This window comes from Argopecten irradians, chromosome 15 (genome assembly GCF_041381155.1).
Source record: "Argopecten irradians isolate NY chromosome 15, Ai_NY, whole genome shotgun sequence".
NCBI classification, from domain to species: Eukaryota; Metazoa; Mollusca; class Bivalvia; order Pectinida; family Pectinidae; genus Argopecten; species Argopecten irradians.
In genome coordinates this window covers 18055589-18080001 of record NC_091148.1, presented here as the reverse complement: position 1 = coordinate 18080001, position 24413 = coordinate 18055589, and the positions used below count along the sequence as shown (strand labels likewise).

The 24413-nt window shown below is 34.3% G+C and overlaps 1 protein-coding gene across 1 annotated transcript; it reads left to right on the top strand.

The window, feature by feature from the left end:
• The first annotated feature begins 958 nt into the window (after nucleotides 1–958).
• On the top strand, nucleotides 959–23830 carry LOC138309636 (solute carrier organic anion transporter family member 4A1-like). Its single transcript, XM_069250859.1, has 11 exons — nucleotides 959–1224; nucleotides 6414–6752; nucleotides 9932–10046; nucleotides 11535–11637; nucleotides 12063–12184; nucleotides 12678–12935; nucleotides 13872–14079; nucleotides 14649–14808; nucleotides 15234–15400; nucleotides 16433–16497; nucleotides 17375–23830. The coding sequence occupies exons 1-11, from the start codon at nucleotides 1057–1059 to the stop codon at nucleotides 17860–17862; spliced, it is 2193 nt and encodes a 730-aa protein (XP_069106960.1). The 5' UTR covers nucleotides 959–1056; the 3' UTR covers nucleotides 17863–23830.
• The last annotated feature ends 583 nt before the right edge of the window (nucleotides 23831–24413 follow it).

The following is a 24413-nucleotide window of genomic DNA, read 5'->3' as shown; positions in this document are numbered from 1 at the left end:
ATAATTATCTTGGAATCATTATGTGGGCAGGTTCATGTGGTACGTTCGACATATTCTTCTGTTTATGTCGACATCTTCCGATATGATGTCGAATTAATGCCTTAATTATGTCGACATCATTAAGTCGTAAGTCGGCAAATCGATGGCAGAAATATGCCACTATATACATGTATTCATATTGGAAAGTCGAGTTACACTATCGCGACTGACTATCGTGGATCTCGTCGTATAAGGTAAGTCAATTTTCGAGGATGTAAGTTGACTTTCCATGATCTAATTAAGTCGACTTGCCGACATAAATATCTCAACAAGTCATGATATAACTCGACAGGTCGACATAATTATCTCGGCAAAGTTACGTTACATAACTCGACCTAAAATAACACGATGGCAGAAATATGCCACCATAATTATAACTCACCTTATTACGACGAGATCCACGATCGTCTGTCGCGATAGTGTAACTCGACTTTCCAATATGATATGTGGATTTGTCGTTGTTAAAACTCATCTTGCCGACATAAATATCTCAACAAGTCATGCTATAAATACACATATCTGGTCAAAGTCGAGTTACCCTAAGTCGACCTAAACTAACTCGATGGCAGAAATATGCCACCCAAGTATTTATAAGTGAGAGAGTAAGTCTCATATACGTACTTGATGCCACCATAGTATTTAAGCAAAGTAACATTAATATTCTTCGAATTATATCAACTAATAAGGTTGTATGACATGTATAATGGGTTGTTTTTTTTTAAGTTGAAATATATTTAAAACCTGTACCTGTTTAGATTAAAAAAACAAAACGTTAAACAACCCAATTAACAAACTTTAGATAGCTCGTCGATCGCCGTCACATATAAGTAAACATCAGCCGTGTTTGGGTGCGTAACTCGTATCATTCGCCATCAACACAGCCGAGATTATATTGCTACCGGTTATTGCCCCTGTCACACAGCCGCCACGGTCGAGTGACTCCACAGGTAAGCACACACGAGTGTATTCAAAAGTGAGACAATATACTGTGGTGTTTGGTACACACAAACTTAAAAAATGTGTGCAGTAGGCGTGTCAAAGGAAGGGGACTTACACATGGAGACGGAGGAGGAAAGCGGGAGCGACAAGGCCTGTGGGTGGGGCTGTTTCACCCCACGGGCCTGTCAGCGGTTCCGTACACCGAGATGGCTGTTGTTTATATTATCCTGCGCCAGTTTCATACAGGTAAAGTTTATGTATAAACGTACGTAGGTATAGATCTGTCATAGACATTTCTGTCATTTGAAAGCCTTCGGCCATTGCACTGAAAAGACTGTGTTTACTAAACTAGGTGATCGACTAACTGATCAAACGCGATCGTCTGCTATATTTGAAATACTCCATCAAACTAGTCGAAATAGCTCGTAATTTCTGTATGAACTCTTAATTTCTTGATTTTTATACGAAAACACAAGAAGTGCGTGCATGAAACCGGGTACAATTCATATCAATATGTCTACAAAATGTCTGTAAAATACCTGTAACAGATGTAAGGCGTACAATCAGAATAATACATTTTTTATTGTATGAAAAATATTTCAATATCCTATTGATTTCTGTACTGATGAATAAAACTGTTTAATTTCATCAAATCATTAAATTATATATATGATCTGGTTTCATGTTTAGGAACTATATATGGTTATTTGGGATTTTTAGCAGAGTAATAGTAATACCAGATTTTTCATTCATTAGTAATACATTCCCTTTCATAAAAGATACCGTAGTTATCCTATTTAACACAAAAATATACATGTGTAGTGATCAAATTATACATTACAACGTGTTTTATATCAATTTGTCAAAATAAGAATTTATTACATCTAACATTATAATCAAATAATGCCAGCTAGATAATTACAAAAAGGGAAATTAAAAAAAAATAAACCAATTATGAATGTCAAGTAACACAAGGTCCATGGCTTAGGCTAGTGGTTGAATGTCAAGATGGCTTAGCCTCTCATCTGCTATTGCTTGCAAGGCAAGAGCTAGTGGTTGAATCTCAACCTTTCATTCACTGTGGCCTACAGGCGGAGAGCTAGTAGTTGAATCATACAGATGGAGAGCTAGTGGTTCTCAACCTTTCAGTCACTATGGAGAGCTAGTGTGGAGAGCATATGGAGAGCTAGTGGTTAAATATCTAAACATTTTATTCACTATGGCTTACAGGTGGAAAACTAGTGGTTGAATATCTCAACTTTTCAGTTACTGTGGAGAGCTAGTGTGGAAGAGCATATGGAGAGCTAGTGGTTGAATATCTTAACCTTTTATTCACTATTGCTTACAGGTGGAAAACTAGTGGTCGAATATCTTAATCTTTCAGACACTGTGGCTTACAGGTAGAGGGCCAGTGGTTGAATATTTTAACCTTTCAGTCACTTTGGCTTACAGGTGGAGGGCTAGTGGTTGAATATCTCAACCTTTCAGTCATATGTGCAGGCCTACATAACGTGGAGGGCTAGTGTACTTTGTGGTTGAATATCGTAACCTCTCTGGCCTACAGGGGGTACGTAACAAAATGAGCTGAAAATCGCAGACCACTACATACAAACTGGTATTAGCTTTCATATGAACTCAGAGTGTTACCTGAATTTGAGGGGCATATGTTTGAAAGTGCACAGAACCTGTAGGACACATTCATACGTGTATATGATTATCATCCCAGCTCCAGTGACCCATAAGGAATTCAAAGCGCTGATTGAATGGCTATGATCAATGCCCCCATAATTCATAATTAATTAATTTCAAAAATCAAACCAACAATTTACTTTTTAAGCAAGTCCCTGTCATCCATGAGAGAACATGATTAATTATTTTACATCAAGCCAAAGATCTTACAGAAAATTCAGTAACAGAAATCATTGATTAATTAAGCCATTCATGAATTGACATGCTTTTCAATGCTTGCAGAATCACTGTTTGATTAAGGAAAATTGCCCTGCTAAGACTGAAAATCAATCGCTAATGAAAGTCAACATTGGAAAGGTCTGCCATCGGCAAGGAAAATTAATTAACACATATACCATATTTGACCAAATGGGTAGCCATGTTTATATCCTCTTCTTTACTGATAATCAAATAATTATATGGTTGACTATGCTATTTATCTATTATGGTCTGGTTGAGAGGGCACTATTGCCTCATAGTATTGTCGGGAATGGAATAGTGCCCGAGCGGAAGGCGAGGGCACTATCCCATCATGAGACGTCAAGTGATACCTCGCAACGCTATCTTTATTTCCACACCACGTTGTTACATAAAAGTGCAACATATGAATTGTCGCAGAAATATGGGATTCTATAAAAACAGGATTCAGCTTCATGAAAATTAAAAGTAGATCAATATAGAACATTAGTGAACTATCTTCTGTAGAAAAGCAACATTTGCTTCCATCCCCACACAACAGTCTGTCTGCCATTTTGGTTGAAGCGCAACGTTATAATGACGTCTTGTAATGGTGACGTCACTATGACGTTCAATTTCGCGCCACTTCAATAGTGCCCGCTTGCCCAGGCACTATTGCAAATAGTACCCATGTGTGTAGCCAATCAGAATCCAGTATTCTGTCATGTGATGTACTAATATACAATATCAAGAAGTACTGGAATAAAACGGCCTTAAAAGATTCTCCAATGCTGACAAATGGTATTTTTTCTCTATCAAAAATAGGAGAGGACAATTCAGTATTTTTCTTTGTTTGCAAAAGTTACTTACTTTACACCATTAATGCCATTGGAAAGTTTGAGCTTCTAATTTTACTTGAAGATAAAAATATTAAAAATAATTAATTGCATCCCGAAAGCAAAAGCAAAATGAATTATTTTATATTACTTTTTGTGTTAATTATACATATATAAACATGATTCAGCATAAATTATTGTTCAAATTATGAACATTGTTTATGCTGTGTTGGCGGTGGAGCATCTTTCATTAAATCAAATTTTTATTACCTAAAACCAAAAGCAAAATGTATTGTAGAACTGAATAATTTACAAGTTAATTGTAGTTCATTAGGCTTTTCATCGTATATATGTCAATCATCGTATATATGTCAAATGGCTTTTAAATCCCATTTAGTCCCAGTGTTGTGTGTTGTACCATGCAGTGAAACCTCCCAATTAGTGACCACCTCTATATACTGACCACCTGCTTAATAAGACAACTTTCTCATGGTCCCAAATTGTTTTTCAACACAATTGGCCATGTGTATCAAGACCACCTGGCTAAAAAGACCTTTTTGGTCTCTTGAGTGGTCTTTATAGACAGTTTTGTAGTCATAGGGTGGTCTTTATAGACATGTTTGGTGTCTCTTGAAAGGTTTTTATAGATAGGTTTGGTGTCCCTTGTATGGTCTATATAGACAGGTTTGACTGTCCCTTGTATGGTCTTTATAGACAGGTTGGACTGTCCTTTGTATGGTCTTTACAGACAGGTTTGTGGTCTCTTAGGCGATCGTTATAGACAGGTTTGACTGTCCCTTGAATGATCTTTATAGACAGGTTTTTGGTCCCTTGGGTGATTTTATAAATAGGTTTGACTGCAGTATTTGTTATTGACTATTATTTTTTACCTTTATTGTTTAGATAGACATACATAGTGGTCAATAAAATACACAGGTCAAACTGTTTTGATGAAACTGGTCATTTGGAAACCAAGGAAAGTTACCTTATTAAGAAGTTGGTCATTATACAGAGGTAGTTGCTTAGGTTTTACTATATTGAATTATCATCAGGTCAAAAAAAAATGTATGTTTCAGGTACCCCTACCTACCCTAGTTTTTACTTCCGACCCTACCTATTTTATCACACTTTTTCAAAACAAAAATGTAGTGTGCAATTTAGATTTTTACACTTGCTTTAAGTTTATCCAGATAAAGTTCAATTATGGTAATGAGAAATAAAAGACTTCTAGCCAGCCTAAAGCCAGAAAGACAAATTACTTTGTTATGTAGTAATAAAGCAACTCAACCCCACCCCAACCTCTCCTAATAAAATAAAAAAAAAAAAAAAAAAAAAATTCCCAACCAACCTACCCTATTTTTTTTAATCATGTAATCTGAAACATGGATATAATGTTTTGGCCTCAGACATACATTTGTGTTAGTAATGCTGAATGTACATCTGTATACATACATTTATACAGGGTAGCTATAGGTATTGTACAAAAAAAAGTTACGTACCAGTAACTTTCCCACAATCAGTGAATTATTGCAGCCTACGGGGCAGTCAAGTACATTTAAATGTTTAAATATATTACATGTTCAGATATATGAAAACCAGGCTTCTTCATTCAGATTTTCAATGAATAACTTTTCAGATATAAATCAAACAGAATTAAGGAGACACAATAGCATACACACTAAAAATACTTTATCAACATGTACAGGACCCAGTGAAAGTACCTGTGGTAATGTATGACATCTTATATTACTGGTGTAGCAGAAATGGACACAGTGGATCATTGATGAGCAGGTAGCTCAGTCAGTATAGCAACATTGCTTAGAGGTCCAGGGTTTGAACCAGAGGTCTGGGGTTTGAACCAGAGGTCCGGGGTTTGAACCCCGTTCTTGTCACTTAACATTAACTCAACTCCTGTTACACTGGTAATATACCGTATTCGACCCAATAAGCGCCCATGTCCCTATAAGCGCCCTCCCCCTTTTTGAGGCCTCAATTTCAATTGCCCATGCATAAATAAGGACCAAAATTACATAAACGGTATAGATTTGCAATAATTTCGACTTATTAGCACCTTTTCATTTTTATCAATTTTTTTAAGCGCCCTGGGCGCTTATTGGGTCGAATACAGTAAGTAAACTTAGGAATACATGATAATCTAGAATAAAACATTCAAGATTGCAAAATAAGTCCATGTTATTGGAGATAAAGGCTTTATCTCCAATCACATGGACTTAAATTTAATCACAAAAATAAAAGATATAAGAAAGAGGGATGAGAGTGTCTGATTAAAATAACTCCATAATCACAAGCAAGATGTTTTACTGACTAAACAAGAGCTGTACTTGGTCACCAAATCCGGTGACTGACCCAGTCCTGAGTCCTGCTGTACTCCTCCCTTATTTCTCAAAGTCTTTGCATGCTCTATTTATCAATTCTGAACTATTATCTAACACTTAACTATCAATACATCTTTTCTTGGGCATTATTCATTCCTATATATCAGTATATTCACTCAGTCATTCATTTCATTCATTCATTCATTCATACATTCATTCATTCATTCATTCATTCATTCATTCATTCATTCATTGATTAATTCATTCCATTCATTGATTAATTAATTGATTCATTCATTCATTAATTCATTCATTCATTCTTTTTATATCATTCATTTATTCATTTTGTTTATTTCAGATGATGGCCATCAGTGGGTTTGTGAATGTAATTATATCCTCTATTGAGAGGCGGTATGACTTGACCAGCGCTGAGTCAGGACTAGTCGCCAGTTCTTACGATATCTCCTCCGCGATTCTCCTACTTCCTGTCAGCTATTTCGGGGGACTGGGTTCGAAGCCTCGTTACATCAGCCTTGCGTTTTTACTGTTCGGAATATCCTGCATCCTGTTTGCGTTTCCTCACTTTGTGTCGGGGTTGTACAACTCTGGTGTAGACGACGGAGGACTCTGTGTTATCGGTGGGGCTACTGTCTCGTCCTGCGAGGGAAACCAAATCTCTTCTCTCTCTAATTACAAGGTAAGCGACAGCGGTCTCATTCTGCGAAGGAAACCAAATCTCTTCTCCATCTAATTACATGGTAAATGACAGCGGTCTTGTCCTGCGAAGGAAACCTGAAATCCCTTCTCTCTCTAATTACAAGGTAAGTGACAGCGGTCTTGTCCTGCGAGGGAAACCAAATCTCTTCTCTCTCTAATTACAAGTTAAGTGACAGCGGTCTTTTCCTGCGAAGGAAACCAAATCTCTTCCCTCTCTAATTACAAGGTAAGTGACAGCGGTTTTGTCATGCGAGGGAAACCAAATCTCTTCTACCTCTAATTACAAGGTAAGTGACAGGAAATCACTGCTTTATCAGTTTTGTATGAAGACTATCTGCAAAGCTCTGGCATATAGACCATAGATTTCATTCGAAGATAGTTTAATACTTAAAGATGCTCAACCGCCGATGCATGGTATTTCTTTCTGTACCAAAAACAGGAGCAGACAAATTAGTATCTTTCTTCATGCAGTTACAAAAGCTAATTATTTTACACCAATACCAGCACTGACCCGTTTGAGCTTCTAATTTTTCTTCAAGATAAAAATATTAAAAATAATTAATTGCAACTCGAAAAATATTCCATTGCATTTTATCACTATGTCCTATATGGAATGGTGTACTGATTGTGTATGCACCTTAAGCAAAATGAATTATTTTATATATATTTTTGTATCTGTTAGACACATATAAACACGATTACACATCAGGTATTGTTCAAATGATGGGTATCGTTTATGCTCTGTCTGTGGTGAAGCATCTTTAGAATTACATTGTTAAACTCATTTCGGGATCTATGCATTAACATATTTAAGTTAGACCATAAAAACTATTTATCAACGACGATTTAAAGATGCTCCACCGCTGACAAATGGTATTTTTTCACTATCAAAAACACGACCAGACGATCTAGTATTTTTCTTCAGTTACAAAAGTTACTTACTTTACACCATTACCACCATTGAAAAGTTTTAGCTTCTAATTTTACTTTAATTTAAAAATATGAAAAATAATTAATTGCATCCCGAAAAAATTCGGTGGCATTATATCCTATATGGAATGAAGTACTGATTGTGCATGCGCCAAAGGCAAAATAAATTATCTTATATTATTTTTTGTGTTAATTAGACATATATATGCAAGATTAAACATCAATTACTGTTCAAAGGATGAATATCATTTATGCTCTGTCAGCGGTGGAGCATCTTTAATCTACAAGATTGAACAGCCATTTTGACAATGATCAGTTGACATTACCATATCAACATAAGTGACGTCATAATGGTCACATTTTGGGAGTCATGCAGTTATGCCACCATAGACTTCACTTTGCCTTGGTTAGTGTATGATAGAAGTGGTATGTGAAAGTAAATATTTAATGAATAATGTTGATGGTATTGCATGTATTTTATAATGAACAGCAAAAACATAAGGCATTTTGTATTAACTTTTAAACTTTTAATGCATGCATGTTTACTCCTACTGATGTTACCAGATTTTTTTTCAGTTATGACGTGACCCAACATATCATATTATAACCATATTGTTGATTTAAGCTCTAATGCAAAAGGAACCGGTTATCACCAGAGAAAATTTAGAACATATATATATATTATGACATAGTTTATATCTGCCATACTCTGTTATTTATTCATATCATGATAACAACTTGTTGACAGTATTGTTATTTGTGTCCTTGACTTCCAGGTATGATACAGTATACATTATCTATGCATACAATGTGAACATGTGTTTCTATTGTACAATATTTAAATACAGTTAATACGGGTAATTTTGATTACAAATAAACTTCTCCTTCTCCTCACTCTGTTTTATGAAGGATCTGACAAACTCAAGTCTATCAAGCCTTATATGCAATTAAGCCTTTTCACAACATTTTTGTTGAAATCTTCTTTTTAATGCATAATGTTACAATGTTGCAATTGTGATATGATCATCTTATACATTTATATGATCTCAGTGATTATTGCATTTATTGAACTTTGACCTCAATCATATTGTCTCTATACGGCAGTGATTTACTTACTTACAGTACTTTGACATTGATCACTGTTTTAGTAATATGATTTGACTTTGGCCTCTACATATTTCATTATTATAACCTTGACCTTTGTTACAGTACATACTATATGCTTCTATTTTGATCTTTAACCTCTTTTTCACTATCACATCATTGACCTTTGTTATAGTAATGTGATGTTGACATCTTTTGCAGTAATGTGACCTTTAACCTCTGACATAAATATGTCCTTTATCTTTGTGACAGTAATTTATCCTCGATTTTTGTTTTACTGATGTCTCTATTACAGTATGCCCTTTGCTTTTGTTACAGTAAATGTTCTATGTCCCAGTATTTAACCTTTGACCTCTATTACAGTATGTCCTTGACTTTGGTTACAGTATATGTTCTATGCCCCTATATTTAACCTTTGACCTCTATTACAGTATTCTGTGACTTTCCTTACAGTACATGTGTCTATATATTTAACCTTTGATCTCTATTACAGTATGTCCGTGACTTTTGTTACCGTGTACATGTGTCCATATATTTAACATTTGACCTCTATTACAGTATGTCCTTGACCTTTGTTACAGTACATGTTCTATGCCCCTATCTTTAAACTATGACCTCTATGACAGTATGTCCTTGACCTTTGTTACAGTACATGTTCTATGCCCCTATATTTAAACTATGACCTCTATTACAGTATGTCATTGACCTTTGTTACAGCACATGTTCTATGTCCCCTATATTTAACCTTTGACCTCTATTACAGTATGTCCTTGACCTTTGTTACAGTACATGTTCTATGCCCCTATATTTAACCTATGACCTCTATTACAGTATGTCCTTGACCTTTGTTACAGTACATGTTCTATGCCCCTATATTTAACCTTTGACCTCTATTACAGTATGTCCTTGACCTTTGTTACAGTACATGTTCTATGCCCCTATATTTAACCTATGACCTCTATTACAGTATGTCCTTGACCTTTGTTCCAGTACATGTTCTATGCCCCTATATTTAACCTTTGACCTCTATTACAGTATGTCCTTGACCTTTGTTACAGTACCTGTCTATGCCCCTATATTTAAACTATGACCTCTATTACAGTATGTCCTTGACCTTTGTTCCAGTACATGTTCTATGCGTCCATGGTCCTGATGGGTGCGGGGACCACCCCTCTGTACACCTTGGCCACAGCCTTCATTGAAGAGAGTGTTCCAGTGCGTTCATCTTCCTTCTATCTTGGTAAAGAATCTCAAATCTTATATGTCTTTTCCATCTGTCTATTATTAAGGCCACTTAAGTAACAAAAAAAGGTCTTTGTGGCCAAGTGATGATTATGCGTTGTGGTCAAGTTTTGTTGAACTTGACCATTTGGATCCTGAGAATGAGGTCTTTTTACAGAAGAGGTTGCTAAAGCAGGTTTGAATGTACTGGATCCTTTTTGTTAAAAAAAAGACTTTTAGGGTTATATTGAAGGAAAAAAAACATGTTGTTATAATTACTTAAGTATCTGACTTAATAGCATAATAAGGAGTAAAAATATTATTTCATGACAACAAATTTATGTTAAGAGATATAAGTCGCTATTACAACAAGACGTTATGATGAAATAATCCAATGTACGGTGGTTATATAAGCCTTATAGGGTTCCGTAATTTTTTATTTATTGTTCTATATAATGTATAACATTGAATGGAGACATTTTTATTGGCGTTAAATGTCGGTTAAGAACAAAGTCATAAAGACATATAAAGTTATCTCAGAGTGTGTTTCTGTTGTAAATATTATGATTATTGTAGAGTCAGATCCTGTAAATAATCTGTGGTAAGGTATAGTGTACCCAGTGACCAGTAAGGACTGCCACAGGGCATCTTAGAGCACATCATAAATCTTGTCCTTCCAGTGGTGGTAAAGATTAAAGAGGATTAAGTTGCTCTTGTTAGAAGTATTTTCACATCCTGATACAGGGTTGAAATTTGAATTGTAAAATCTATAGGTGAAAAAGACCACAACACAATATGTATTATTTTACCTTGATGAATATCAGATTCTAGAATCAGAATTTTTATATTGGTTTTTGTAAAGTATTTATTTATTTTTACACTTTGATGTGATATATGTGGACATGAATACCACATTTGCTTTAAGTATAGATTAAACTTATGTAAAGCATATGTGAAACACTGTTTACAAAAATACAGAATAGCGTGATAAAACTTTGAGGGGCTGGAAACTAATAAATTGTTCATTATTTCTCTGAAAAGTATCAAATCGTTCAATTAGAAAATGCATTTTAAATTTCCTCAAGTTGAAGTAGGAAGTAGGGAATATAATTTATGGAGCAAGGAAAGAGGGGATTGGGGAAGGTTGCTAGTTGTGGATATTTCAATATATATATAGCTCTTATTAAACTTGGAGTCAGCTGTCCTGTAATTATATACAAAATGTTCACCTTAAAATACTACTACCTGGGTTAAGATCTTAAAATGCATTAAACTTTTACCTGGGTTAAAATCTAATAGGGGATGGGGGGGGGGGGGGTTTCGGGGGGGGTGGGGGTTCAAAATGATACTTGTCCTGAACATAAACAGGTTGTAAAAACCTATAGACAGAATATGGCTGTATTCTTTACTTGTGATTCTGTAATTTATCATTTCTGAAAAATATTATGTTCATTCACAATCAACTGTTACCCAATATCTCTGTAATGATTCTATTGTGTATTTGTAGGTATCTATTACGGAGCCAGCATCCTCGGTCCAGCGTTGGGGTACCTCCTCGGGGGATTACTTTTGAACGTTTACGTGGATTTCAATACTGTGGACATGGACAGGTAAAATTCTGAGCTTAATTATATTGCCAGTTACTTGTAATGACCCGAAAATTTTTTACGCATTGATAAACATTTAGTAGAACCATTTGATTTTGTTGCTTAGGACTATTTAGAAGTTTTGGAAGGGGATGTGAAATTAATTTTTTTTTTTTTTTTTTTTTTTTTGTAAATATTTTTTTCCCAAAATAAAACTGAAAATCATACTTGCAAAAATATGAAAGTGAAGAGACTTGGTGAACAATTTTTCTAAAAATTTTCAGATCAAATTTTCTTGCTCAGAACTATGTCCTGTAAATTGCAAAAAGTATCAACCCTGCAAAAAATGGCATATGTATATGGAGGTATCTAATTTTAAAGTTCTCTAATGCATTTGTTTTCCAAATCCTTTCCATGAATTAGATGTTTTTGTAAATGTTTTCTTGCAGTTTGACAATCGACTCGACCAGTTCGCGTTTTGTCGGAGCGTGGTGGGTTGGCTTTGTGGTGTGTGGGATTCTTGCCGTTATAATTTCCTTCCCTCTGGGAGGATTCCCTCCCGCTCTACCAAGTAAGTGTGTCTTTTGTGTATTTCTATGAGATTGCAGATGGTAGGTTTTACCCTATACACTGTCAGTAAGCTTGAGTTATTCTGCTTTTACAGGGACTTGACTTGTTATGATATTTGACCCAGAATGAAACATTACGAATCTTCAATTATGAACTTCAAAAAAAGGATTTATACAATTAATTTTTAAATTATAAAATGCCATGGTTTGAGTAGAATTAGACTCACTTCTGGCGTTTATGATGACATTTTTTTTTTATTGGTCTGTCCTTTATGGACAAGTGTCCTTTATATAGTGGTGATTTTATAACAGGTTTGACTGTATACAAAACTAACTTTGTTTTCATATAGTCCCCATCTTGTTAGATATATACTCCCGAATTTGTCCAGAAATAAGACCCACCACCTTATCTTACAAATTTTATAGAGAATGTACTTGATTTTGTTACTGAATTAAATTAAAATTTATTCATCCTGTCATTCTTTCTGTTTTCAGACTCAGCACAATACATGGAGGAACGCCGTAAGGAAGTATACAAGAATAAAGATAAGACAGACGACGATGTCCCTCGTACATTCAGTTTCGTTAACATTTGGAAATCGTTGAAGTTGTTAATCACCAATCCGACATATGTATTCCTCAGCCTGGCGACAGCGACTGATGGAATCCTATTGGTGGGGATATCGACCTTCATTCCCAAGTATATAGAGATACAGTTTGGTCTCCCTTCGTCCACTGCTGCCCTCTATGTTGGTAAGTTCAGTTGTGATTTTAATGCTCCACCAAATTATTTCCGCATACGATTAATGTTGGCATTTTTCATGGCCAAAGGAAATTGAGAGAATAAATTGCCATGATTTTGTTTCAAACACAAGTAAGATAGAATCATAAGAGTCTAGGCCTCGATTTCTCGAAACAAACTTTGACTCAAAAACTGTTTTAATTAAAGAAAAATAACATAATTAAGTTATATAAGGAGAAAAACTTAAGTTTTGACTTAAAGGAACAGTCGGGCAAGGATGGCTAAAGTAGGTAAAAATGGTGTGAATGTATCCAGTATTATTTCTTATGAAATAGAAAAATAAAATCTCTTGTCAAAATCTGTCTGCGTACGCAGAAATTAATTTAAAGTATAGGAATCCTAAAAATGTCCTCCCGGCTGACTATGTCCGTGGTTACATTTCCACGCAGCCTCGCTTTCAATGCTTTCAACTTTTCTTTATTTCAATGGTCAGAACTTGGAAACTAAGCCGAACTTGACCTTCGTATTAATATGCGAGAACTTTTGGAAGGCTAATGAAAGCATTTAGACTGGTTTTCTTTGCCCGACTATTCACTTTAAGTCTTCACTTTTGTTTCAAGAAATCGGAGCTAGGTCGCAAGATTAAGTTTTAAGATTTAGAAATAAGTCGATTCACACTTAGTGTTTCTCCCTGTCTGTCCTATTCAGTCCCATCACATTGTATTCTATCCCCTTCTGCATGTTCAAATTTCATTCAGACACAGAGGCCCAAGAGCAAGTGGTCTTTATGTACAGAGGTTAAACTTATTGTATTTAAATTGTTCATTTAGGACCTTGTGAAAAGTGGTCTTATTAAGCAGACAGTCTTTATACAGAGGTGGTCCCTAAAGGAGGTTTGATTGTATGTTAAAAATTTAAAGTAAAATTCTGAATGATTTGTTTTGTAGGTTTTGTGGCCGTGCCGGGTGGTGCTGGGGGTACTTTCCTCGGTGGATACATTATAAAGAAGTTTGACTTGCATGTTAAGAGGATAATCCAGATAACCATAGCAGCCGTCGCCGGGAGTCTCGTCTTCAGTCTCGTACTTATCATAAACTGTCCCAGCATTCCATTGGCGGGAGTCAACATCATGTACGGCAGCACGGACATTAAGAGGTACGTAATTGTATAGTTGATCATTTTTTCATGCCAAGATTTTTACAGTTTGATTTACCTACAAGTAGACAAATATATATACTGCAGCCTCCCAAACATGCAGACATTATGCAGCACATTGCTCCTACTTAAGGCTGTCTTAGCTGTTTATATAAAGTAAAACTTATACACCAAACAAAACCATTACCTATATATATTTAACATTGTCCTTTATTGCACATTATAAAACATATTTCCTGGGAACTTTTGTAATTTCAAAATCCCTAGTTACGTTAAAATGTAATTTGAGATCTAACAAGTTCATATAATGCTATATAACTTTTCCAAAAGTCTTTAATGTACAGCACATCATTCCTGCGAAGTTGATTCTTTTAAACGTAATTTTCCCAGGTTCATATAACGCTATATTGATATTATCAAAAGTCTTATCAATAAATATTTACCATTTTTCCTCACAGTACGTCATTCCTGGGAAGTTCATTCTTTTAACTGTATAATTCTACCAGGTTCATATAACGCTATATTGACTTCAGCAAATGTCTTATCTATAAATATTTGACATTTTACAGCACATCATTTCTGGGAGGTTTTATGAATGACAGCTGTCACACCAACTGTGGGTGTAGCCAGGAGGAGTTCAGCCCCGTGTGTGGGCGCGACGGTCTGACCTACTACTCTCCATGCTACGCTGGCTGTCAGGCGGTGGTCAAGGACGCGGATAGTAACATGGTCAGTACTACAGAGACAATAAGGTTAAAGGTCATCCATGATTAGGCAACGATATATTATTAGGTTATCTGACCCAAAGCTTGTTCACATGAGTGACCTTGCATGACCTTAGTTCAGGGTTACAGAGGTCAAATAGGCTGCAATTTTGAACTACTTACTGAGTACTTTATTTCTACTATTTGTTGAAATGTATTAATAGTCAGATGACTGTTAAGGCCCATTGGACCTCTTGTCTACTGATAAACCTACTTTTAATCGTGGCTAATAAATATTGCAATTTTCATTTCAAAACAAAGTTGTGAAGATTAGCTTTCAAAGATTTAAAAATTGAATAGAAATACATTTCGATATAAGGGAGGTACTTACGTGTTTAATCGTTTGACTTAGATTCATGTTTTCATTGAGTGTGTTGTTTTACCTTCCAGTTCTATCACAACTGTACTTGTGTAGGAAATGGTACGACAGACTACCATGCAGTGCTCAACAAATGTGAGCCGGAATGTCCATTTCTGCCTTTGTTCATAGTGATATTTCTAGGTTCGGTACTGTTGACGTTTTTCAGCTCGATGCCGTTCCTAACTGCAAGTTTAAGGTAATTTCTGAAAAACTATTTTTCATGCTTCTCGAGAAAGAAAAGAGTGAGGGAGTACAAATAGTGTTACCTTGTCAAGTTGTGTCTTCTGTCCAATGCAGGGGGTAACTATCACTGTCTTTATATCCATCCCAGAGTCTGCCTGATTGACAATGATTGACTGATTACTTCTCCTAAACTACTGGAGGCATTTCAACAATAGGAGCAAGACACACCAACACCTTTTTTTCAGAGTTATGTCCCTTTGGTCACTCCTCAACTACTGGTAGGATTTCAACAAGACTTGGTGGCAATAATCCTTATACAGTATAAATATGATTGTCTTCCTCAACTACTGGTAGGATTTCAACAAGACTTGGTGGCAATAATCCTTATACAGTATAAATATGATTGTCTTTCCCTAATGATGTTTTACACCAAATATGGAAGAAAGCCAATCAAGGGTTAAGGAGGAGTAGGATTTTAAAGCCAAATTTCATCAAAGTTCCCCCTTCTGAACCCCACCCCTCTGTCCCCAGGGGTCGGACCTAAGCTTTGCTGAAATTTGGCTTTAAAATCAGACTCTTCCTTAATCCTTGAATGGGTTACAACCATATATGGATGGAGGGCTACCAAGTTTGTTCAACAAATGACCTTTACCTTTTTCAGAAACTTTCATATTCAACAAAGGAGTTCGTTGTATTGCATATATTAATTGTTAACCAGTACTATATACTGTGACTTTGTTGTTTTGTACCATGAGTCATATGACCGTTAAGGCCCATGGGCCTCTTGTTTGAGTTGCAAAATTAAAGATAAGTATTCTGTATACCAACTTTCTTTTGACTGTGATTTATTTATAAAGTTTATCTCTTATAACAGGAATTTCTGGACATTTTTTTTTAATTCCGCGAATGTTTATCTTCGCTAACTTGTTTGGAAATGGAATTACGAAATTTAGTAGTCACGAAAGAAAGTTTGTTTACAGTAATGAGGATTATTTTATTAGTCGGAAGGTTAATTAACAGTTGCTTCGTTATCGTCTTTTCTCAGGTGTGTCCCTCCTAACGAACGGTCCTTCGCACTGGGAATCCAACTGTGTGCTACAAAATGTTTGGGTAGGTATTTTGTAGCATTTTGATGTGTTTCTGAAAAGAGAAATGATAATAAAAAATAATATCCTGACTAGAGGTTTTCATATATGAAATATCTTTAGAAGACTCTTGTTCAATTAACATTTGGCCACATTTACTGTAAAACTGTTTAAGCCCCCATGGATCGATTGCTCTGTTGAAATCAATTCCGGTCCCATGTTCACTACCTTAGGCCCCCATGGGCCTCTTGTTGATTTGAGAATCCTTCTGAATACATTATGAACCTCCTAAGGTCCCCATGGGCCTCTTGTTCAGTTAAAATCTATTCTGGTTCCATGTAAAACTCCTAAGGCCCCATGGGCCTCTTGTTAATTTAATATAAATTCTGACTCCATGGAAAACCCCTTAAGCCTTCAAGAATCTCTCGCTCTGTTTAAACCTGTTCTGGTCCCATATTATAAAAACGATTTCTTTGGTCCCCATGCATGGGCATCTTGCTCCATGGAAACCCATTCTGGTCCCATGTAAAACCCTTAGGCCCCCATGGACCTCTTGTTAATTTGACAATCTTTTGGATTATATTTATACTTCCTAAAACCCTTAGGCCCCCATGGACCTCTTGTTAATTTGACAATCTTTTGGATTATATTTATACTTCCTTAGACCCCAATGGGCCTCTTACTCTGTTGAAACGCATTCTGGTCCCATGTAAAACCTTTAGGCCCCAATGGACCTCTTGTTAATTTAACAATATTTCTGATTATATTTATACCTCCTTAAGCCCCAATGGGCCTCTTGCCTCGTCGAAATGCATTTTTGTCCTATATACAACTCTCATGGGCCTCTGATTTGAAGACCTCACTGATCACATTTCACAAAGATGATATTGTTCATTTTACAGGTTTTATTCCTGGACCTATTTTGTTCGGATGGCTGATAGACCTCTCCTGTCTAATCTGGAACACAAAATGTGGCGAGGAAGGTTCCTGTTTTTTCTACGACAACCAACAAATGAGTAACAATATTTTGGCCATTTCTATAGTGATGAAGGCCCTTACTACCATATTAACTGTGATAGCCTACGTATGTTACGTCAAAGGGAACAAAAGTGAAAGTGAGGCAGCAGAGCATCAGGCCAATGGCAAGGTCGGAGAATTGTCCTCGTATGAAAACGGAATGTCGGAAAATTCAAAAGATCTTGTTTCAAATGAGCTCACAGATTCTGAGATAGGAATAAAGAACGAAGGATTTATTGATCATGAAACAGAGAAGGGTGAAGCCAATTTATCAAATATTGAATTAGATACTTCAGGTCCAGTTTTTGTGAATCCATCGAATACAGAACTAAATACATCACCAACAGAATCTCAAACAGTTACTGAACTCTGATGAAGTTTTACAATATTACTGTTCATGTTCAAAAGCTGCAAAATGTTTGAAATATTTTGTTCCTAACTTTCTGTTGAAAATTTGAAATGAATTGTTCATATCTATTTTAATTGTTTACTTATTTCTTTAACTTTAACTTTAATTTGAATAACTGCAACAAAAATGTATCATTAATGTGGGTTTTTTTTCTCTCTTTCATCAACTTTTGTTGGACTGTCATATCCTGCATGTTTGAAATTTTCAATCAAAATACTCATTTTTTTTTTACTGTATTTTATTTATTTACTTTCGTTTTGTCTCTCATTGCATAATTATCCTTTTACAAGTTATCATAATAGTTTACCAGCCATTCTACACATACAGAAACCAATTTTCCATATCTCACTTTCTGCCACTTCTGTACAGTAACTGTAATAAATATTAACCGGTTTTTCTTCAAACTTGGTAACAAGGTTTAATACCTTAAATGCCTGGCCAGGTTCGATCAACTCTTTCAGCAGAAGTTATTTATCAGAGTTATGGCCCATTAATTTACTACAAATGTCATTTTTCTGCAGTTTCTGTGTAATAACTAACAAATGTTAAAACTAATATTGTTAAAACTTGGTAACAAAGTTAAATGCCTTAAGGGCTTGGCCAAGTTCGATTGCAACTTGCAACGGACCTTATTTATCAGAGTTATGGCCCTTTGATTTAATAAGAAAAAAAATCATTTTAGGCCATTTACCTGTAATAACTCTAATAAATATTATTTAGTTTCCTTTACCCCATAATACATGTTTTATCATAAAATAACTAATAAAACATTTTACTTCCGAATAAAACTTCAGTTTTTCATGTTTCAACCAAGGTTAAACCTAACCTCAATAATGTTTACCTACAATATGTCCTGAAAGCGGGGGATGGAAATTCTACAAATTTGCTTATAAACTTATAATTAATTAATATCAACACTGCTTATCTTGAAAGATATTTTCAAACAATTTAAAAATCTATAAAAATTAATCCACACAATCATATTTTGAAAGATTTTGAAGGTTAACGGTAAAAATGTATCGTGTGGCTTCTGATATCTTCAAAAAAATAATTTCAAATGTCTCGCAATCTGACTGAAATCCAAACACTGATTCATAGAATCTGTACCCCCCCCCCCCCCCCCTCCCTCTTTTATGTTCTGATGGCATCGGTATTTCCATGAGAATCTGGCAGTATATCAGCTTAACAAGACAAAAGAAATTCAGTTTACATTAATCCATTTATAACATGTCATGGAGGTCTACTTCAATGCTGGCCAATACTTCTCATTGCGTGAGATTCAGGTGTGTGTAGTGGTCACTCAATCATAATGGCAAATCAGGTTTATGTAGAATTTTGAAATACTTTATTTTAGATTTCAAATTCATGTATAAGAATGTACAAATATTCCATAATTCATCCAATCAGTTTTTTTCTGTTTCATATAATCATAGTTTATATTTCAAGATTATAATTATATTTTTTGTTGAGAAAATATTTATATATATATATATGTATGCGAAATTATATCTAATATAAACAGAATATTTTTATAATATATAAGATAAAAAAAATTGTATAACAGTACTTAAATATGTAATGTTGACAACGAATATATATATGTACAGTACATTTGTATATAAAAAGATCAATAATTTGAATATAATGCTGCTTATTTTCCCTAGCGCTTTAACAACTGTCACTGTGTTTAAGAATTTCTAGTAATGTTTATAGATAATTACCTGTTTCCATCTAAAATATCATTATTTTAGACAAAAAGTTAAGTTAAATATTGTGATTCATAAAAAAAGATATCTCCCTAATTCCATATCTGTTCAATAAGGGCAGCTGAGCATATTATTGGTACTTAACATTTGCAATGGGCTTTAACTCTTTCACCCCTGAAAATCTATAATGAAATGTTCCGGTGTTTGAATCGGATTAGTTTAAATCTGTTTTTAGGTGAATCAGTTAAAGATGCTCCACCGCTGACAAATGGTATTTTTTCACTATGAAAAACGGAAGTTTGATTATTTTTCTTCAGTTACAAAAGTTACTTTCTTTACACTATTACCACCATTGAAAAGTTTGAGTTTCTAATTTAAAATCATTTTACTTCAAGATAGAAATATTAAAGATGCTCCACCGCTGACAAATGACATGTTTGCACGATCAAAAACACGTACAGATGATTTAGTATTTTTCTTCAGTTACAAAAGCTACTTACTTTACACCATTACCACCATTGAAAAGTTTGAGCTTCTTATTTCACTTCAAGTTAAAGTTACAAAAAATAATTAATTGCATCCCGAAAAAATTCTGTGATACTATATCCTATATGGAATTAAGTACTGATTGCGCATGCACCAAAGGCAAAATAAATTATTTTATATTATTTTTTGTGTTAATCAGACATATATATACAGGAATAAACACCAATTATTGTTCAAGTGATTAATATCATTTATGCTCTGTCGGCGGTGGAGCATCTTTAAATATAATTAATTGCATCCCGAAAACTTTCAGTCGCACTATATGTCCTATATGTAATGAAGTACTGAGTGTGCATGCACCAAAAGTAACACGAATTATTTCATATGTATTTTTGTGTTAATTAGACACATTTAAACACGATTATACATAAGTTATTGTTCAAATGATGAACATCATTTATTCTCTGTCAGCGGTGGAGCATTTTTAAGATTAAAAATAGCATTGATTAACTTCATTAATGCTTCTCCGAATGAAGGCCATAGTGTTTTTGTTTGACTTGCTTTACAATATGTTAATGTACAATACAAGTGCATGTATTAACACTTTCGTGGAAATTGTAACGCTATATTGTGATATCATATATTTTCAAGGGTCATATTTTATTTATTGGCAGCATTTATTTCCTTAATAGTGCTTATAGAATTTTTAATTTTTTTGCTTTTTGCGATAAGGACACTGCCCTAATGATTTCCTTCACTAGAAGAGAGTTATACTTATTGTTGTTAGATTATTCAAACACAAAACTAAGAAAGCTTTTATTATGCATTATATTTATGTTAACTTTATTGAACTTTTCTAATACTTTTTCAGTTAGCCTTAGTCAATACTTTGGTTTCGATATCCCAAAGCAACGTGGGTAAAGTTCAATTTCACGTCGATTATTCCCACCTTTCTTTGATTACGACGTCATCTTTTGATGTGAATTTTGTGACGTCATAAGCACTAGAAGGTATGACTTATTTACCCACATCATTTTGGAATCTCGAAACCCATGTATTTCTCTTTAACCATTCAAATGCATTTAATTGTGCATAATATTTGTATATATCTAGCCATCATTCTAATGTCTTCCAATGTAACCAAGCATTTTCAGCTTCCTATTAATTGTAAAGTCTATGCAAGGTTGTTTAATTAAGCTAGTAGAAGTTGTATCGCTGGGACAAAATTTATAAGAGTGATGTCTGTGGCAAGAACATATGTAATAAGCAATTAGCTGTTTGAGTGTAAAATGATGAGAGAAAAGAAGTGAATGAAAAAAAATACCATAGTGGACCATGAGATCTATCTAGCCCACTAGAGGGTATTTGTTATGAACAAAAGTTTGTTACATGCATATCAAGTTCGCAGCAGTAAGAAATGTTAATGTTAACAATTCTGCTGCAGTCAGGGATCAGTTGTTTACTATTTCATTACGGTATATGCAAGACTTACTTACTAACCTAAGTTGTTATATTCAAGTGGTACTGTACATTAGTAGCCATGTTTATATAAAATTATAAGATCAATTAATAACTGATAATTAGTCAACCAATTGACAATGATTATTGTTGAGGGTTGTTATACAATAAACTGTTAAAAATGTTGATATCTTAAGAGTTTGTCTTTTGATTCCATTCTATTGAAATATTATCAATTAGAAGACTCCTCATCTATTGGAATTTTCTTTCAATCAAATCAGGCAATCAACAAGTGTTTCAGTCAAATTCATCTGGCAGGATAAAGTTCCACATTTTAATGGCGTTTTGGTTGAAATACCTGGGTACATTGTTAAATTATCTTGCATTATATCATAAAATCATGAAGAAAGCAGATTTTACTGTACTGGGAAACCTGAGTTGTTAAAAATGCTAACTAACAATACATAACTTAGATGCTTACATGCATTCCGAGTTATCTGAGTTACTTCCCTTCGATTGTTACAAAGGGAAGTAACTCTGATAGATCAAAATGCCTTCATAAGACCATGTGATTTTTATGTAATCTAAATAACTAAGACATGACAAATTTGGATATCTGGATATTGTTTCCAAGGACACAATGGGTCTTGATTGCTCACATGTTGCCTGACATGAATAATGATCATGGTGCATGATATACCAAGACCATCAATAAGATATTAAACTTAACATATTTGGCCACCTTAAACGAAGGTCTAGCTAGGTTATTCAACAAAACTTGGTAGCCCTTCATCCCAAGAGCTCAATATCGGGCTCACAATAGTTACTGACAAGAGATCATATAGATTTTCATTTCAACAAGTTTTACTACCGTATTCGACCCAATAAGTGCCGGCCAGGGCGCTTAAAAATTGAAAAAAAAAAAAAAAATGAACAGGTGGTTATAAGACGAAATTATTGCAAATCTATACCGTTGAGTGTAGTTTTGGTCTTTGTTTATGCCTGGACAATTGAAATTGAGCCTCAAAAAGGGGGATGGGCGCTTATAGGGACATGGGCGCTTATTGGGTCGAATATGGTATATGTAAATACAATGTACATATAAATGGATTAGATAACAGGCTAAGCCTATAGAAATCTTGTTTATAGGTCATTTAGATATTTTAATCTATTTTACACTTGTGACTTTGAATGAAGGTCAAGGTCATTCATTTTCACAAACTTGGTAGCCAATCTTCATAGAATTCTACATGTATGTCACTGTCTGGTGTCTAGGCAACTAGTCTCTGACAATAAGTTGTTAAAACATTTTAGTGTATTTGACCCTTGTGACTTTGGGTCATTGACATTTAAACAAATTTGATACTTGATGCTCTACTCCCAATATGAGGTCTCTAGACCTCTTACATTTTGAAAAGTTTTTGAAAGGGAAAAACTGAATATCAGACAGATGGACAGACAACATGCCTTAATTAATATGCATAAGCTCACTTTGGGTAGATGAGTTAAAAATATGTAGTAATTCCAGGATTGAGGTCATCAAACAAAAAACAAAAGATCTAACAAGTTGAAAATCTATCTTTTATTCAAAATATACATAAAATTTTATATAATAGCACCATATAATACTGGTTTGTGATATGTATAAGCACAAGTTGAGCACATTGATGGTCAAAATCTACATATAAATTATGATATATCCCACATTGATGGTCAAAATCACAGGGACATGGCACAAATTTTTTACCAACAAAATTTATATGTATATATAAAGATACTTTAACATAAACTGTTGGTTAGAAATTTGTGCCAGGTCCCTGTGGTCAAAATCTACACATAAATTATTGACGGTCACAGATGTAGATGTTCTAATAATATTTCATTTCATATGATATTTAATGAAAGAAATTTTAGATTTAAAAAAAAAAATTTGCAATCCTTTTGGAGAACAAATCAGATTCTGAAGATACAATTGTAGAAGTTGTTTTCTTTCTCTGTAATTGTATGAGATTTCAAATTTTCCATTGCTCTGAAAATAGTTCTGATGTTTCTCTGAATAATGGAAAATTTGAAATCTAGACTCTGAAGAGTTTTTTTACAGAATCTTTGTCAGAGGCCAATGGTTGGTTGCACTATGCAATGCTACACTTATAGATGTATGTGAAGTGCGACCAACCGTGTCTTTCTGTGATGACGTCATGAAATGAACGCAAAGTAAAGGACTTTTCATTACACTGCTCCATATTTTGGACATATGTCCAAATTTGAGCAATCAGGTAACTGTAGCAAAAACTGAAACTGAGGCAGCCTATTTTTGACATTGTGTCAATATTCACACAACGATGGTATTTATGCAATGGATTTGTGACCAGTGCAGCAAATAATAAAATCATATTACATGTCAGTTTTGGAACTTATCTTTGCATGATTGCACAGCTTTGCATTTTTTTCTGATATAAATTTCAAAACTGGGAATATAAGTTATCTCCCCTTTGATCATATGACTATAGTTCAAAGTTGAGACTTTATGAAAAAAATGTTATTACGAATCACTGGATAATGATCAATACAGTATATGTTTTTCGTCAAAATATGATGAACAATTTATACTGTAGCATTATATACAATGTATTTGAAGTGATTTTGAAAATAGCCAAGATCTAAGTCTTTATATAATTTCTAACATTTATATATTGCAACACACCATTCCCAATGCAGTTTAAACAACTGTCATAAATATTCAAAAATATGAATGTTGTGTAAAAGTGATCGATATAGAAAAATTTCAGAAATTTTGATTTATCAAATATCAATAACAAACAAATGACCATTTGGTGTACCCTGAGCCTATTAAAACGCTGAAAT